This window comes from Gopherus flavomarginatus, chromosome 3 (assembly GCF_025201925.1).
Source record: "Gopherus flavomarginatus isolate rGopFla2 chromosome 3, rGopFla2.mat.asm, whole genome shotgun sequence".
Classification (NCBI taxonomy): Eukaryota; Metazoa; Chordata; order Testudines; family Testudinidae; genus Gopherus; species Gopherus flavomarginatus.
Genome location: NC_066619.1, coordinates 43,671,794 through 43,686,330, shown reverse-complemented (window position 1 = coordinate 43,686,330; position 14,537 = coordinate 43,671,794). Strand labels below are relative to the sequence as shown.

The window sequence follows — 14,537 nt, the reverse complement described above, 5'->3', positions numbered from 1 at the left end:
ACAAAATAGGATTTGTTTTTAATAACACAAATCAGGTATTTTGGAAAAAATATTTTAAAAAACCGTTTAATTAAAGATCAGTTACAAAGACTCCCACTCAATTCAGGTTTTGTGTAGGAAATGTAATTTAATAAAGTAGAGCTTCAAATCTGGAAATCTAAATATTTCAATGCTGCCTCCCCACCCTCCAAAAAAGTCTGTCTCAGAACATCATCATTATTCATTCTGGGTGAAATTCCAAGGTGTGGCTTCCTGCTCAGTGTTTATCCAATCAAATTCTAACTCAAGTCATCGGGCTGGATGTGGACTGAGTAAAATGTGACTAAGGAGCTCATGACATAATCCCACAGAACTGTAATACAAATGATGATGTGTATGCTCAGAGTCACACAAGTCTGTGGCAGAGCCACTGACAGCATCAATAAAACCAGGACCAGAACTCAGGAATCCCTGGCTGTCAGTCCCCCATGTTAACTCTAGACCATGCTGCCTCATATAAAAAAGTAAATGTTGTAGGTCTGTGTTAGTATCACAAGAGTGATCGACACTTGCCTATGCTATCCATTTATCATTGAAAAATTTTCATTTTTACATATCCTAATCTTATCTATTGTATGAGTTCTACCAGGTTTAAAGACTCAATGGACTGAATAGTACTGTAGAACTAGTGTTGCTCCACACTAAAGAAAACAACTATCAGAACAAAGGGTATGATTTGTGGAGATTTATTCGGTCCATTTATTCACAATGAACAAAAAGGAAAATTTTGCACATATCTCTGTCTCCATGATCCTGTTTTGTAATGTATTAACCCTCTTTTCTCTGAGGTATTGATGAGCATCTTTCCAATGAATGAACAATTCCAAAAGGAGGTTTGTTCCTTTTAGCTCAGATATATAAATTACATTTGCTTAGTATAGAAAGAAAGACAAGCTGAAAGATGTCAACAGGGGTGTGTTCTGTATATTTTGCAGCTCTGAAGCAGAAATAAGGAGAAGAGAATGCAAGACAAAAAGGACTGAATCCAGGATCTGCTATATGGTATTTGTAACATGGGCTGCCATTACCACTAAAGTAGTACAATATTATATATCGTAATAGAAAAGATATCCAAGAGCTCCAGGTAAACTGCTCGTGGTATCTGGTATTGTGAACACTGTCATTATAGAAATAAAATGGACTTTTCTTAGTAATTACACTAAAATACATGATACAGCATTTAATGACAGGAATTGTTTGAGATAGCGTTTGGCACCATTTAAAAAAGTGTCACTAAATCATCATCTTAAGTAATGTTCAATTTCTCTCATCGGTTTTTCTCATGAGCTATTTTAGCAGATTTATAAATTTATTATAATATCTCCTCCTTCATGGAAAGATAGTTTTATTTGTATACTATTTTACACTGTAAAATACTGATGCAGCTAGTTTTTAAATCACAGTCAGATTAAACATGGGTGACAGCAGATGCTAGTTATATTCCTCCATAAAAATCTCAAAACATAGATTTTTATGAAACATCATTGCAGATGTCAGAAGCTAGAGGTGAGCCTGTAGAACTGATAAATGAAACTGTTTTTAATTGTTCATTTTATTAATGTAACTTCTGTTCACCATTCACTACACTTGCCTACACTGTAACTTCTGTTCCATATTGTAATTCAAACCCCATTTTAAAACACTCACTCCATTTTGTAAAAGCTTCCTCCAACCTTCATTTTTGCAAACCCTGCTGTAATCTTATTAGTTTAGTTTAGATGTGTGAATGAGGTATGTATGAATGATGGAATCAACCTCCAGCCCCAGCCTGTCCTGATGAGATAAAGTTCAAATACCAACGGCTGAAGACCTAGACAACAGCCCTAAACAAAGTAAGAAGCATCCACCCTAAAAAGAAAAGGACAACAGAACAACAGAAGGAAGATCAAAGCCAGGTTCAAGGCTGAAAGTCACGCCTGCAATTAATGGGTGATCAATCTAAACCCAGAGGCAGCGTGACACAGCAAGACCTATAGACTTTGAATCCAAACTAAAAGCCTATAAAAAAGAAGGGTGAGATGAGAAACTCTGGGTAACATTCTGCTGTCAACATGGAAGGACATCAGTGCCTGCCCAACAGAGATCCAGCTTGTCCTTGTGCCAAGCTTTCCTGGCCAGTTAGCTGCCACAAGCTACGAACCCAAGCTGCAAAATCAAGCCATGAACTTAAGCTATGTTCAGGACTGGTAACTATGCAGCAGCTGCAGAACATCTGAAGGGTGTGTGTGTGTGTGTATGTATAGGTTTTAGGTATAATGTGTGTGTGTGTGTGTGTGTATAAAAATTAAGATATTAGTTATTAGTCATAAATCAAATTGTTATCATAATAAACGTGGCATCTTTGTCTTGTCCCCTTTAATAAGATCCTGCTAGTTTTTACTGGTCTAACATAATTGGTATAACAAACCACGCAAAGCATGTACAAATGAAGCTCTCTCCCCTGGCTTGAACCGTTTTATAAAGAGTCAAAGCCATTTTCTCACACTGAGTATAAGATTTATCCCTGTCTGACAGCCTTTGTATTTGAAACTCCTAAAATGAAACAAAAGTTGCACCAAGGAGTGTTGTGTCACTGATGAATAAGGCAGTTATGTGGGTAACTGCAGTGATACTTAATGCATCACTTAAAACACAGCCATCTGATGTAATTTATTTTGTAGACACAATTAGGTCAACATATCAACTCTTTCAACTCCGCCAGCCTTATGTTAATAAACATATCTGAGGTAAGTGGAGGAGATTTTAAGTAATATGGAACCACCCCGGCATGAATAGGCAGTCTCCTGTGACAAGTTATCTACTCAGATTATGGTTAATTTATTAATAATTTACATCAAAACTGTACCAACATTAATTAATCCTCACAACACACCTGCAAGTCAGGTAATTGTCTCAATTACACAGCTGTGGAAACTGCTTAGGTCTCAAGTATCAGAGGGGTAGCCGTGTTAGTCTGGATCTGTAAAAGCAGCAAAGAATCCTGTGGCACCTTATAGACTAACAGACGTATTGTCCACTACATGCATTCACGAAAGCTCATGCTCCAAAACGTCTGTTAGTCTATAAGGTGCCACAGGACTCTTTGCTGCTTAGGTCTGTGACTGAAGCTTGCCTATGGTATTCATTTACTATTGAAATATCTCAATTTTTACAAGATCTGAATCTGACTAATTGTATGAGTCCTATCAGGATTAAATGCCCAGTGAAAAGAATTTGACTGAAGACACATATTAGCAAAATTAAATTTTAAAACGTACTTTAAAAAGGCACAGTTGCGTTGTATCAATCATTCAATGTGGTTTTGTGTTGTTTAAGGACTAAAATAGTTAATATAAAAATCAAGTAATTCTTAATTACTGACATTTCCATGTATTTTGCTAGTCAGTCTCTCTATGCAAAGGAACATTTCCCCCATACAAACTGCACTTCATGCATAGCAAACAAACTCTTACCTTCGTGCAAAAGAAAAATGGGCTGAGGCACTGGGAGAGAAATTTCTAGGGCTGTCTTGAGGACTGCTTCCTGTCATGGGGCAAAAATAAAGGAGAAAAAGAACTCAGAAACAAAGCAAATACCTTCTATTTCCAGCAGCCAAGAACCAATCTTCAGTACAAAGATTAGTCTGTAAGGTTTCTGAAAGAACTGGACTCCCAGTATAACATCTCAGGGCATGGCTACACTCGCAGATGTAGAGAGCTGTGAGTTAAACCTGCTTTCACAGAGCACAGTAGGGAAAGTGCTGCAGACTGTCCACACTGACAGCTTCAAGCACGCTGTCGTGGCCACATTTGCAGCGGCATTGGGAGCAGTGCATTATGGGCAGCTATCCCAGCATGGAAGTGACTGCATGTGCTTTTCATATGGGGTGGGGTGGGGTGGGGTGGGGTGGAGTGGAGTGTGACAGGGAGTGTGTTGTGTGTATGTGGAGGGAGAAAGAGGGTTTTTTTGGGGTGCTGAGAGTATGTCAGCATGCTGTCTTGTAAGCTCAGATCCCCATCCCCTTCCCCACCTCTCTCTCTCTCTCCCTCTCTCTCTCACTCAAAGCAAATTAAACGTTTGCTTTTTCTCGGAGCAGATAAGCAGCCAGCTTCTCTGAAACGGTGCTTTGAAAGGGCATTTCCGCATTGCTGCAGCCGATTTCACAACAATGACAAGAGTGGCCACTTGACATAAGGGGATTATGGGACGTTTCTGGAGCCTGATCGCAGTGCAGTAACACAACACCTCATTCACGCTGATGCTGGGGTGCTCCAGCAGGGGCGCAGCAAACGTTATTCCACTCACCAAGGTGGAATACCAGCAGTGCTGTAGCTGCGGAGTCAGAGCGCTCTACGTGCCTTGCAGTGTGGATGGGGAGTGAGCTAGGGCACCCGGGGCTGCTTTATTGCGCTGTAACTCGCAAGTGCAGCCAAGCCCTTACTTAAAGTTACATTTCAGTTAAAGAAACTAGTAATGAAGATCAAATTTAACTTCAGATAAAGCCAGTTTATTCCATTTTCAAAAGCACAGATCAATTAATTCAACTTTACAGGAATAATATTTTAGTTTTAAAGAAATACAACTTGAAGATTGGAAACACTACTTTTGAAAGTCATTAAAAATATTAGAAAACTCCAGAAAATGACTGCCATAAGAGTACAGTCCTTAAACATATTTTCTCTATATTTTTTCCTCTTGCCGTCTGTACTGTGTATTCCTGTAACTCTCCAAAAGTCAATAGCTACACAAAACAAATGGAATGGATAATTATCCCCGGCCTGGTTAGACCAGGGGTTCTCAAACTGGGGGTCGGGACCCCTCAGGGGGGTCATGAGGCTATTATTACACCCCAAACCCTGCTTCGCCTCCAGTATTTATAATGGTGTTAAATACATTAAAAAGCGTTTTTAATTGATATGGAGGCGGGGGTTTGCACTCAGATGCTTACTATGTGAAAGGGGTCAACAGTACAAAAGTTTGAGAACCCCTGGTTTGACCAAAGGCCTGCTTGGAGAGGTGAAGTCCTTAAGTGATGTGCAGAAGTGACTGAGCATTGTAAACAGGACATCTCCTTTGGGGGGGCATTAGATGTGCTACCTGCCACTGATTAGAGAGCAAGCTCAATAGCAGCTGTGAAGGGGAAGTTCACCAGCGCTCCAGCTTGCCTTGGCCACTCAGTGTATGTTATTAAACTGTGTGGATTGTCTAAAGGGGAAATGTAAAGGTGATACTTGCAAACAAACAAACAAACAAATAAATAAAATTAAAACAAACTTAAAAGTAGCATTGCCCTATGAGACATATTAAAAAAACCTTCTAAATTAAAGACTAGATTCTGATCATACTCGTTTAAAGAATAAGAATCAGTAGAAGAGCAACTTATTTACTGTACTGTTGGACACTAAATGAAATCTGTAATTATAATTAGGAGTAAGGAGAGCAAGATTTCTATATACTGTATATACTCAAAGTAAACATTTAAAGAGGATAAATTGCTATCCATGTTCAAAAAGAAAACCTAATCCAACAGAGGTGCTGCCTTAATGATTTCAGGAATGCTAGATTTCTACTGAAATTTTTCAATTAACTTAACATTGCATATTTTATAGTGATGTCCTCAACAGATGCCATTGATTTTATGATAGACAGTATAATCATCAAGACATTTAGATGGTAAACAATAAGGAACCCATTCTTTTTGGGGAGCAGAAGCAGGATGCGTTTTCAGCTGCACTGAAATCATATCTTAGCATCTGTTCTTTCCTGAGCCCCAGGAGACAGGAATTCTGCTTTAGCTGGCCAGAACCCCTGACTCTTTATCTATTTATCTATCACAGCTGAATTAAGTTTTCAACTTTCTCCCCTTCCCCAGTACCACAGCTTCTTCATTACTCTTCATATACCTCTGGGGGCCTTGATAATTTCAAGGTGGCAGGGATTTTTGTTCCCTGAGGGGAAAAACATCTAAAACCAGACATTGTGGCATAGATTTTGATCTTTGTTTGGGGGCTAGCACAATTTATTCTTGTCCTGCATGAACTGCAAATACCAAATTACTGAGGGCAACAGTTCATTTAATTTAACAGCTCCTAACTGGATTCCTCTTGCTACTAGGATAGCTTATTAAATAAAGATAAGCCTTTTTTTTTTTTTTTTAAAGACATGTTGTGCAGATAAAACATGGCCACTGATTCTAGATACCATACCAAAAAGGGGGGAGCTGTGTCTGGGAAAACACAGTGGGCTTACATGAATGAGAAGACAAAGAACCTGTCTTGGCATTTTACAGAGAACAGAAATAGGTAATTTAAAAAATAAAAACATTGTAGATGATAAGCACCTTCTGACAGCAAAGAATTTGAAATATCAGCACATGAGGTCGTTTTATAAATCTAGACTACTGTTTCCATAACTATTTAAACACCACATATTTACATTTGTTTACATTACATCTCTCAGCAGCACACTTAATTACCCATTGGTCATTTATTCAGAGCATAAAGTAATGGTGGAGAAAAAGTACTATTTTTTTTTAAAAATATGACTATTGCTTTCAGGAGATGCAGAACCTCTACCGCTCTAGCATCATCAGGAGCAACACAAAACTACCACTCATTACAGATAAAATAAGAAAGATTCAATAAATCCTCTTCATGCAGGAGGAGAGTCAAACTTGACGAGTATCAATCAATTTGTAAACTGATTTATCTGGAAAATAAATCTTCAGATTTCCAAGAAACAGATTACAAATAATTCCTGAATACCAGTTAAATCATGGGGGTTTATCTAGACATTTGAGTAACAAAATAATTCAAACAGTCAAGACAGCAAATAGGGAAGAAAACAAACCCAGAGTGACGGGGGCAACCAGTACTACTACTGTAGTCTTATTCCAGAAAGGCAAGACGATTAGAACCCAAGCCCTATACGTGACCTTCATCTCTCACAGCATTCATCCACCCATCTGCAAGTCAATACCTGAGAGACTTTCAAATGAAAACCAGTGCCAGTTAATTCTCTGCCCATATGTGCAGTGCTTGCTTATTATTCAAATCCTGCTGTTCCCAGGGATTTGTTGGCTGTTGTATATTTTATCCTAGGTTATTTTATACATTTCTGAGATTACTGCTGATGTTTCTGACCTGATAAAGTAAACCTGACTGGTGACCAGGCATTAGGTGGGTAATTAACACTATCATCCCCAGGGAGAAGTAACAGAGTGAATAGGTAATCAATATACCAAAACAATACAATACTTTACCTAATGGCAATACACTCAGGGTGCCTCATTTTGCAGGCAGTTATGGTTAAGAAAGCTATATCCAGATTAATTAAATTGTTTGATTGCTTTGTAATTAGCTTCAAGAAATCCTGTGTCTTCACCACAGAGGGAAGAACTACATATCTTTTGGAAAGGCATATGTTGTACTCACTATGGATTATTAATGCATTTTTAATAGCTGTCTACTTACAAAATAAAGAGTTTCTGATGCAATGACTTTCTATTAGCACGGAGGGAATCAGAGATTAATGATAATTGCTATTATAAACTCCTGGTGGATCAGAACATTAGCCCCACTTTGAAGCCTTGTCATCATCTGATGATCTTAAACGACTCTCAGCATTTTAACATCACAGCAACAGAACATAACAATTGGTCTAATATGCTTGTGTATTGGGTTTACAGCCTAGCTATTCAGTCTTGAAATCTTGACATAAAGCAGACAAGATCCAAAGAGCCAAAGAAGGTTGCAGGTCTGGCTTTCGTAATGTAACCAACTGTGCTAGTCAGTGAAACACATAGCTGGGCAGCAGAATAATTTTCAAATTGTTATCCAGGTGCTTCCCACCGAGATCTGTGCAGGGGTGAAGAGCTCAAGTTATTTAAAAAAAAAAAATGGATCAAACTACCCATGACACCCACAGATGACTGTCCCCAGTTAGAGTAAGGAAAGGGTTTGCAAACTCTTAAGATCTGGTTGTCTGCTAGCAGGGGACTTCTATATTCACATAAGGGAAATACTAAACATTTTGCTAAATGTGTTTGTTATGGTTGGCAGCTGGCTTGCTTCTTGGATATTATTCCTTGCTCTCAGTCTAGATCACACTGACATCTCTTGGCAGGTTTAGCAGTGTTTGCCTGATGCCATTAGAGATTAACACTGGGTCTACAGAAGAATGGGAAGGGTAGAAGCCCAGGGACATAAAAAAAAATAAATCTATCTACAAAGCACATTTATTTTTATTTTCTCTAAATTGGAGTTAGGTTTCAAAATTATTGATATGTAGAGACAGAGGAAGCCTCCACTAACTGGAAATGTAGAAGCAGCAGAGTCCTGTGGCACCTTGCAGACTAACAGACGTATTGGAGCATGAGCTTTCGTGGGTGAATACCCACTTCGTTGGAAATGCAACGTTCATGCCATTCAATGTACAAATAGCATCAGAGGTAGCAGCAGTTTAATAAAAAGAAAGTAAATATAGTTAAGCATCACATGCCATCTCTGTTGCAAAACAGAGGGCGTGGGTATAATAGGGGTAGGGAGAACGTTTGCAAATTTTGACCAACTTAACTCCTTTTAAAAGAGAAGTGCTTACAATTTTTAATGGATTTAGACAGTATTAGGACACTTGAATCAGAGTGCAATTTAGCATTTTAAACTTCCCTCCCTTTCCCATATACATTATTCCCTACAACACTGCACTCCTCTTTTGAAAACTGATTGCATAGCAAGATCCAGTCCTTCCTAGAGCAAAATGAGTAAAAAGTCTCTTTTGGTTGCAGTTAAGGAATTGCCATTACTGTATACAAATGGCAATAATTAAAATTAATCAACAAACTAAACTGTACTGCTTTCTTCCTATAGATGTCATTCTTTTAAAACAACAGATTCAGAACCCTGACTTATTAGCTGTGACGTCTGGCATCTTCATATTCCACTGAAAATTAACTCATCGCTGTTTTGATTAATTCACAAACCTGATCATTTTACAACTCACTTTACAACACAGATATAAAAACTATTTTTTGCAAATATAGCACACTTAGGGTATGTCTTTACAAGCTACGTTAAAATACTGCTGTGGCAGCACTTTAACATGGCTGTGTAGTCATGGCTCGTGTAGTCGGATCCCCCCCACAAGGGGAGTAGCTCCCAGCACTGGTGCACTCTCTACACTGCCACTTTACAGCGCTGAAACTTGCAGTGCTTGGAGGGTGTTTTTTCACTGTAAAGTGGCAGTGTAGACAAGGCTTACGTGTGCTTCACCATAAATAAGAAAACGAAGCTACATTTGTCAAAATAAAGAAGCAAAGCCCACACTTTATAAAATAGGTTTCTGTGAAGCTAAGCATGGCTGAGATTTAAATCACAGATACCAGCATTAAAGTTTAGCATGAAACGCAGAACAGTTACACAAAAGGCTGTGTATGCATAAAAGGATCAAGCTACAATTGCTATGGAAACAAACACACAAAACAAAAACAATAAAACCCCTGAATTCCCTGACGTGGGAGGGGATTCTAATTGCACACTGACAATTTGGCTGTTCAGTAGAGGAGCTGGCTATGCAGGAAGTATTTAGCTGGAAAAGAGCTTTTAGTGACAATAGCACTAGATGCTGCCCAGGGTGCTGCAATAACCCCCTGCCTCCTATAACTCTGAATTTGTCTGTGGTTCCTTCAGAAATCAAAGGACCTATTGCCAAAGATGTCATGGATCCCAAGGCCAGCCCCGGAAGGCTATAAGGAAGACTGAATAACCCAAGATCTTTAGTAAAAGGCTGAATGACAAGCTTTCAACCCTATCAATGAGATTACATCGGTTTATATTGGTTTTCTGTTTTCACAAGAAAGAGAACTAGAAACATTTTTTAAACAACAAAAATGGAGACGTCCCTTACATGTGCAGGTGCCCCATAGAGACATGCTTGTCGGGTGGAGGGGCTGCAAGCCTTGTGGGCCCCAAAGTCTAGCTTACCGCCCATATTAGTTATCTCTGCACAGCTGCCCCGGTATCTTCACAGAACACAAATAATTTGTGGCTATGCAAGGGAAGTTCTATATTTGATGCACACTTCGACTTTGAGCTCTTTCATCAGCAGCTTGTGAACCTCTGGCTGGGTGAGACTAGCCCCCAGACCTGCCCCTTCCATCTGAGACCCTTCCATACACCCACAACCCAGAGCCCCCCCATCGCAGCCGGTGGCCCCTACCCCACAGCTCCTCCTAGTCCTGGAGCACCCGGAGGGAGAGTGCGCAGTGTCGCTGCAGCCTACCCAGCCCCAGGAAGGCAGGTGGCATGGCCCAGCCCCCGGAGCCCAGAGGCGCCACCAAAGCAGAGCCCTGGGGGGCGAAGTGTGAGCAGGACCATGCTTGGCTATTTGGGGAGGCTCCCCCAGCTTCCCCCACTGGCCACCCATGCTCTCTTTGTTTCCTTTAGTCCCAGCCACACCCACTTAAGGCTCCTCTCTGACTCAAGTTTAGGACTGCTTATTGTTCCGACAAGGCAATGCTGCAATACCCGGGATTGCTCCTGGCTCCCATTACTTATCAATAAATCTGGCTAATCTTTGGCTCCTGCCACTCAAGCAGCAATCTCTAGTGACCTGCAATGCAGCTGCTTCATCAAGTGGCTTGTTGCTTCTTCACTCACTTCTTTCTCTACTTTGTATTCCTGGGAGAATTCTGCACCGAAAAATTAAAAACTCTGCAGAATTCTGTATATTTTATTTGTCAAAATAACACAATATAATCATGCCAGTTTCAATTATTTTGGTAATTGATTTCAAAATACCTTGCAGCACATATGTCTGTAATAATACAGAGCCAAAAAGATTCCCCCAGGAGTAGAGAGTTAAAGAAATCCCTAAGACAACTCTGTTCCTGTTTCTCTGTTATGCTTTTTTTAGGGGCCTCAGTCTGGGTGCATCACATGTGCCAGCTGTGGGTGAAAAACCTTTGCCCCTCCAGTCAACAAACATGGTAAGTGTGGGTTGAAATATATTAGAACATGAGCGATTCCAGTGGATCACTGGGAACTATAACAATTTTGTGACAAGCAGTCATAATAAGCTCTTGAATGGGTTGCATATATTGTTTAATGAAGGGGATGTTAAGTGGTTGCAACCCAACATTTGACCTACTTAATAATAATTAACACTAGCACTTATACTACTGTTTTTCATCTTAAAAGCAGCTTCTCAACAGCCATATGACATCAGTATAATTGTTCCCATTTTATAGATTGAACTGAACAAGAGAGGTTAAGTGACTTGCCAAAAGCCATAGTCATCATCAGTCATGATGAAACATCAGAAGTTCGTGACTGCCAGATTTTTGCTCAGGCCAGTAGAAGATTCCCATTGCTCTTTAAAATGATTACAGCCTGGCATGAAATGTGTCAGATTCTAAGCACTGATTTTTTTTGTTTAAAAGAAAATGCACCCACTCTATTGCTGAGTTTGAAGTCTCACCAGTCCCAGCCTCATGAACTGTGTACAAAAACTCAGGCTCTCTTTGCAGGCTCTGCAATAGCATTATACATACATTTTTATTCCTGTAGCTGCATAGGGCTCCTGCCCACAATTGTGAGGACAGGCATATTTCTCACCTAACATTGCTGGTCAGCTGCATAAGACAGCCTGCTAATGTCTTACTGACTGAACCTACCATCCCCTATTAAAAATGCAGATGAAACCCATCTTTCTGCTGTCTCCTTTAACTTGTAAGCTGTCAACCAGGTCCCCACAGCCACACTTTAACAACCTTTGACAGCCTGCCTGCCTGCCTATGGCTAATGCCAATTCCCACATTCACACTTTCTTGTTGGAGCACTCTCAAGGATTTAATTGCGACAACTGTACACACAGTGTAACACAAAATGCATCTTCGTTGTATTGTATTCTGCTGTACAGACAAGATTCCTATACAAAACAGATAATAAACAACAATAAAGCTGTTCTTATTTGCAGATTTTCATCCATAGATCTCAATATGTTTTTCAAACAAAGTGTCATGATCATCAATTTATAGATGAGGAAACCGAGGTACAGAAAGTTGAAGCGACCCTGACCAATGTCAAACACAAGGTCAGCAACAGAACTGGGAACAGAACTCAGAATATCCTGATTGTCTATCAAATTTCCCATTCACTGACGACATTGCCTCTATATATGTTGCAAGGTATCATATGTTCATTTTACACTGCACTGAGGTTGGAGAAGGGGGAAATCTACATCTGCCAACATGTAATAGGGCAGGGGTCGGCAACCTTTCAGAAGTGCTGTGCCGAGTCTTCATTTATTCACTGTAATTTAAGCTTTCGCGTGCCAGTAATACATTTTAGCATTTTTAGAAGGTCTCTTTCTATACGTCTATCATATATCACTAAGCTATTGTTGTATATAAAGTAAATAAGGTTTTAAAAATGTTTAAGAAGCTTCATTTAAAATTAAATTAAAATGCAGTGCCCCCCGGACCGATGGCCAGGACACAGGCAGTGTGAGTGCCACTGAAAATCAGCTCGTGTGCCGACTTCGGCACCCATGTCGTAGGTTCCCTACCCCTGTAATAGGGCAAAAATAATATTATTCACACAAGCTATTTCCAGGGTGCCTATCACCATAGTTCAGTAGTTCCAAACAGAGTAATTAGGGCTCTCATTGTAATTATTCTCAAACTTTAGTTATTACAAACAAACAATGGAAAGAAAAGTTACACTGCAGGAGCGTTGTGGACTAGATGATGTGTTTCTCCTAAAGAATAAAGGCATTAATACAAGTAATGGCATAGGTAAAGGTAGGTGGTTTACCTGCATGAGCTGAAAGAGGTGAATGAGGCCGAGGCAGAGCTGGAGATTGTCCATTGCCTATCAAGCTTTTTCGGTTACTTGTTCGACAACTGTAGGGAAAAAGAAAGTCACTTAAAACCAGCAAACAGAACACCCTCTCAATACCCTCGTACTCATAAGGCCCAATCCTGCACTCATTCAGCCCCCTAATCTCCCCATTCAAATCAAAACCATACGTGTCAACAAGAGTTCTGAATATGCAAGAAATCTGGATCACGCACATACTTGATAATGACAAGAAGTGTCACTTCCCATATAACTGCATAAAATAATACATGACTGATAATTATCCAGCTTGCACTTCATTTACCATTGAGTTAGCACAAAGACCTATGCACCAATTTACACTAGCGACACAGAACATTGGCTAAACTACTGTGGCCTAGGATCAAGTTACAGCTTGTTTCCTAGATGTATACTTGTTATTATACATACAACATGCATGAATACATCAAAACAAATCTGAGTTCAAAATTGTCAGGCAATGATTAAACACATTTGTGTTTACATGAACTTTCTCACTCCAAATCACATGCAATGAAGAGCAATGATTTGTCAATCTTACGATGATACACTAATTAAAAACCTAATTATTGGGATAAATTTCACATCTCTGCCTTTAGTCAATAGAACAGATGATGCCAACAAAGACAAAGGCATTCACTCACACATTTTTCATCTCAAGTACTGCTAATCCACTGTTTCCCCACATAATAGATTATTATAAGAGATAAATATTAAATTAATACATCTATTAAAGTAAGGGGGGAGAAGAAGGGACCTTTTCCTTTAACTGCATCTTAGTATTTGTAAAAATTTACTTTTTACTATCTTTTAACCATAATCAAACATGGGTACTAAACTTTATACGTATAAGCAGCTCCATGAAACCAATGGGACTACTCTTGCATAAAGTTAAGCAGGCGTGTAAGTGTTTGCAAGTAAAATGTATGGCCCCTCACTCACTCCTGCAAAGTCTGTAAAGGGACATTGAGATCAATTCAGTCCAAAAATTTAGCCTAAAAACGATCAGAAATATTTCCAGTATTATAATAAGTTCCAATAAAACTAGAGTTTTAATTAAATATTTCCCTGCATTGTTTCCAAGTTAAACATTACATCACTGTGCTTTGTATGACTACCAGAAAGGGAAACTGACTAGTTTCCTCATTATACAAGCAGAATAAAATATATAAAAAAGTGAGAAAACAGCATAAATCAGAGGTGGACCCACTACTGCCTGTGGGCCACATCCAGCTCATGGGACCGTCCTGCATGGCCCCTGAGCTCCCAGCTGGGGAAGCTAGTCCCCGGCCCCTCCACCGCTATTCCCCTCCCCCGCAGGCTCACCTCGCCACGTCGCCAGCACTCTGGCCCGCCGCTCCAGCCAGGCAGTGTGGCTGGCTGCAAACTTCTGCTGCTCTGAGCAGCATGGTAAGGGGGCGGCAGAGGGGCGGTGGGGGTAGATAAGGGCAGGGGGTTCCTGGGGTCAGTCAAGGGACAGGGGGCAGTTGGATAGGGGAGAGGTTCTGGGGGGGTGGGCAGCCAAGGGACAGGAAGCAGAGGGGGTAGAATAGGCGGTGGGGTCCTGGGGGGCGCAGTCAAGGGGTGGGAAGTGGGAGGGGGCAGATAGGGGGAAGGGGCCACGCTGTTTGGAGAGGCAGAGCC

General features: G+C 40.2%; 1 protein-coding gene across 6 annotated transcripts in view; it reads right to left on the bottom strand.

Moving 5' to 3' along the window:
• The window catches only part of MAST4 (microtubule associated serine/threonine kinase family member 4), a 433,584-nt gene that overhangs the window by 97,313 nt on the left and 321,734 nt on the right, over window positions 1–14,537 (bottom strand). For all 6 annotated transcript variants that reach the window (XM_050946844.1, XM_050946850.1, XM_050946845.1 and 3 more), the window contains 2 exons: window positions 12,831–12,919; window positions 3,492–3,561 (listed from right to left, as the gene is read on the bottom strand). In XM_050946844.1, the coding sequence (XP_050802801.1) occupies window positions 3,492–3,561; window positions 12,831–12,919 (159 nt within the window). The remainder of the gene's footprint in view (window positions 1–3,491; window positions 3,562–12,830; window positions 12,920–14,537) is intronic.